Source organism: Colobus angolensis, unplaced genomic scaffold, assembly GCF_000951035.1.
Source record: "Colobus angolensis palliatus isolate OR3802 unplaced genomic scaffold, Cang.pa_1.0 Scaffold28, whole genome shotgun sequence".
Classification (NCBI taxonomy): domain Eukaryota; kingdom Metazoa; phylum Chordata; class Mammalia; order Primates; family Cercopithecidae; genus Colobus; species Colobus angolensis.
The window spans coordinates 4,735,936-4,739,961 of record NW_012116043.1 but is presented as its reverse complement, the minus strand read 5'-3'; the positions used below and the strand labels follow the sequence as shown (position 1 = coordinate 4,739,961).

At 39.3% G+C, this 4,026-nt stretch overlaps 1 protein-coding gene across 1 annotated transcript in view; it reads right to left on the bottom strand.

The window, feature by feature from the left end:
* Nucleotides 1-4,026, bottom strand: part of SBNO1 (strawberry notch homolog 1 (Drosophila)) — a 100,875-nt gene that overhangs the window by 45,841 nt on the left and 51,008 nt on the right. The window contains exons 10-14 of the mRNA XM_011948584.1: nucleotides 3,932-4,023; nucleotides 3,651-3,804; nucleotides 2,370-2,552; nucleotides 1,715-1,812; nucleotides 4-95 (exon numbers count right to left, since the gene is read on the bottom strand). Coding sequence (XP_011803974.1) covers nucleotides 4-95; nucleotides 1,715-1,812; nucleotides 2,370-2,552; nucleotides 3,651-3,804; nucleotides 3,932-4,023 — 619 coding nt within the window. The remainder of the gene's footprint in view (nucleotides 1-3; nucleotides 96-1,714; nucleotides 1,813-2,369; nucleotides 2,553-3,650; nucleotides 3,805-3,931; nucleotides 4,024-4,026) is intronic.

Genomic DNA, 4,026 nt, shown 5'->3' with positions numbered 1-4,026 from the left:
TACTTGGAGCTGTCAAATCGATTCCTAGCAAACTATAAAGTTTTTTCCTGTCTGGAGCAGGAAAATGTTTTTCAATGAGTGACTGCAACACACCTCTGTAGGAAAGAAACAGCGACAATTACTGCTTCAGTTGACAAAGTAATTACATGTAAAGTCTTATTAAATATATTGAAATATGCCTTGCTCAGTTTTACAAAATACTGATAAACAAGCTAAATAAATTTTAATTTTCTAGCCCAAGGCTGTCCAACTAAATAGTAAGAATGCAAGCCAAACCACATACACAATTATTACATTTTCTGATTGCTTACATTAAAAAAGTAAAAATAAATAAATAAAACCGGTGGAACTAACTTTAATAATGCATGTTATTTAACTCAATGTACCACGTCAACACATATATTTTACATTATTTTTTCTTAAGGAGTCTTTGAAACCTGGCTCAGTACACACATATAAAAACATCTTAATATGGACCGGTCATTTTCAACTGCTCAATAGCCACATGTGATGAGAGGCTGCCATTCCGGACACGACAGTTCTAGGTAATCATGTACAGAAAAATATAGATTAGCAGGCGTGTGTCTTGCTTTTTTTTTTTTTTTTGAGACAGAGTCTTTGTCACGCCTGGCTGGAGTGCAATGGTCCAATCTCGGCTCACTGCAACCTCCACCTCCTGGGTTCAAGCAGTTCTCCTGCCTCAGCCTTTCAGGTGCCCGCCACCATGCCTGGCTAATTTCTGTATTTTTAGTAGGACGGGGTTTCACCATGTTGGCCAAGCTGGTCTCAAACTCCTGACGTCTGGTGATCCGCCCGACTCAGCCTCCCAAAGTACTTGGATTACAGGGATAAGCCCCATGTATTGCTTTTAAAAGGAGCATTTGAATGCATCCTGAGGCACAAAATAGTAGAGCAGGAAGTTTATTTTGCTCAATTTACTACCAGAGTTTGAATCTGGAGGTTAGGCAAACTAAAAACAAGGCCTAAAACATTTTAAAATCTATTTCTGAAGATCTCATGCTTATTTTCAACTTTATAGTAGACTTTCATTTTCTTTTTTGAGACAGGGTCTCACTCTGCTGCCCAGAGTACAGTGGAGTGGTGCTCACTGCAACCTCCACCTCCCGGGTTGGGTTCAAGGGATTCTCCTGTCTCAGCCTCCCAGGTAGGTGGGACTACAAGGCGTGTGCCACCACACCCAGCTAATTTTTGTATTGTTACTAGAGATGGGGTTTTACCATTTTGGCCAGGCTGGTCTTGAACTACCGACCTTAAATGATGCGCCCTCCTCGGCCTCCTGAAGTGCTGAGCTTACAGGTGTGAGGCACCACGCTCAGTCAACTTATAAAGTAGACTTCGTTACATTAGGACAAACTATAGTTACTGTTCCTGTAGATAATGGTATTTCAAATACAGAACACTAAAATTGAAACTAAACCAAGCTGTCACAGATTTCCAAGATGTACAAGACAAACAAAACCAAGCCCTTCTGTTAGTTCACATACTCTATGTAATATTGGCAAAACGCTTAACATTTTAGGATTATAAGATTTCTGGTATTCCTTTCCAACAGATACACCGTCACAGAAAAGCAGAAAACTCAGATCAAGAAAACTCAAAGATGATGCAGGTGAATCAAAAGTTTTGTCTCCAGGCAACGCCCACATTGGAACTAATCTAAGTAAGAACTCAAAAAGAAAAACAAAAACATTACTTGGCAGTTGAAACAAAATCATTCAATTCTCCCCCGCCCTCTTCCAAAGCTTCTAATGTTCTAGCTTCTCCTGTAGACTGCAGACCAATTACCACACACTGGAAAAAAAAGAAAACATGTTAATTACAAATAATGTTTGTGGTTTCTTACCAAGACATATTTTAAATATTTAGCTAAACAAAGATTTCAAACAAGAATGTCCCCATTATTATAAAACACACATTTGTTTTACTTATTTCTTCTATATATTTGAGACAGGTTGGTTATGTGTCAAAAATTTAGGCAGGAGACAGGATTACAGACAGTAGTAAGCATGAGTGAAGCACCTGCCCGTGTCGAGTTTATAGTATCTTATCCTTTAAGTAGATAAACATTCACCAAAAAGAAAAAACCTTAATGCAATACACATCCATATGCTACCAGTGCTACCAGCTATGGATGACCAATTATAGTGATGTTTACTTTGTTACACTTTTCTGAACTCTCTAAATTCTCTAAGCAGGCATTGCTTTTATAATTTTAGGAAATGTGTTTTTTAAAAGTTCTACTATCCTTTAGGAAAACCTGATTTTACACGCAGAAAACCTCAGCACCCACAAAGACTAAACAACATAACCCAAAAACAATAAATCTCTTAATGTGTTCTTCTACTTACTTTTCCATTCTTGATTTCCTCTCGAGCTAGTTGTACAACCCTTTTAACTTTGGATGCTATGCATAAGTATTTGAAGAACCTCTGGTGAGCAGACCAGAACTGACCCCACATGGACTTCTTCATTCGTTGCTCGGCATCAATCAGATCTGCAGCTTGCTGAAACCGCTCTCTGGCGATGACCCACTGAAGATACACAATCAACATTTTAGACACTTCATCTTTGAATCTAGTTATTTAAAAATACCAATTAAATCAAAATAATGTTAAGTGCAAGACCATTTAATATTAATTTAATAAATCATCTTTAGTAACTTGGGCATCTATTTCTCAGGATACACAGTTGTCTCAAGTTTCTTATTACCGAATGCAGTTATTTTACAAAATAATGTGATTTTAAGAACTATGCAACTGAAATAAATGGCTCTAACTTATGAATTACCTTAACAAAATGAAAACATGGAAAATCTGAAACATAAGAACATTGGTCAGGCCAGGCGCAGTGGCTGAGGCCTGTAATCCCAGCACTTTGGGAGGTTGAGGCAAGTGAATCGCTTGAGCCCAGATCAGGCTGAGCAACACTGTAAAACCTCATCTCTGCCAAAAAATACAAAAATTAGCCAGGCACGGTGGCATGTGCCTGCAGTCCCTGTTACTCAGGAGGCAGAGTTGGGAGGACTCCTTGAACCTGATTGGTAGAGGTTGCAGTAAGCCAAGATCACACCACTGTACTCCAGTCTGGGCGACAGAGTAAGACCCTGCCTCAAAAAAAAAAAAAAAAACCAAAAACAAAACCAAAAAAACCACATTGGTTAAACAGCCTATCATCTGGTAACTCATCTGTTTTTTTTGTTTTGTTTTGTTTTTGTTTTTGTTTTGCGATGGAGTCTCCCTCTGTTACCCAAGCTGGAGTGCAGTGGCACAATCTTGGTTCACTGCAACCTCCGCCTCCTGGGTTCAAGCAATTCTCCTGCCTCAGCCTCCCCAAGTAGTTGGCACTACAGGCGCGTGTCACCATGCCTGGTTAATTTTTTTTCGTACTTTAAGTAGAGATGAGGTTTCAACATGTAGGCCAGGCTGGTCTCGAACTCTTGACCTCAGGTGATCCGCTCACCTCAGCCTCCCAATTGCTGCCATTAGGCATGAGCCACCGCGCCTGGCTTCATCTGCTGTTTTATAGCAGAAATACATTCCCACGGGCAGGAGGCATCACAATCACCAAAACTAACAGAAACATTATCAGATACATTAAAGAAACACTAGGAAAGAAGAAAAATTCCTCACCAGCTTGACGGCTTTGTTATACATTTTAACATAGCTCTGAGAAAGAAGAACTTCCTCAATTTTGAAGGTCACTCCAGTAAAGCTCAGCTGTCGAGCAATGTACATTCCTCTAAGCTTCATATCCATAGCAACTATTTCCATGGCACCAACTCCTCTGAATAAAATTAAAACATACAGTAACTACCAATAAAATAGAATTTTAACATACAGAGAACGGGCTTTAGGAATAACACATTTCTTAGGCTGCTACTGAAAACAGTATATACCGTAAACTGCATTACCTCCGTTCTACTGCTTGAATAAAATCACTGAATTCTCTAAATGGAGTACCCTCACCCCATATGCCAAGACGGTTCATATAGGCCATGTTGCGTGG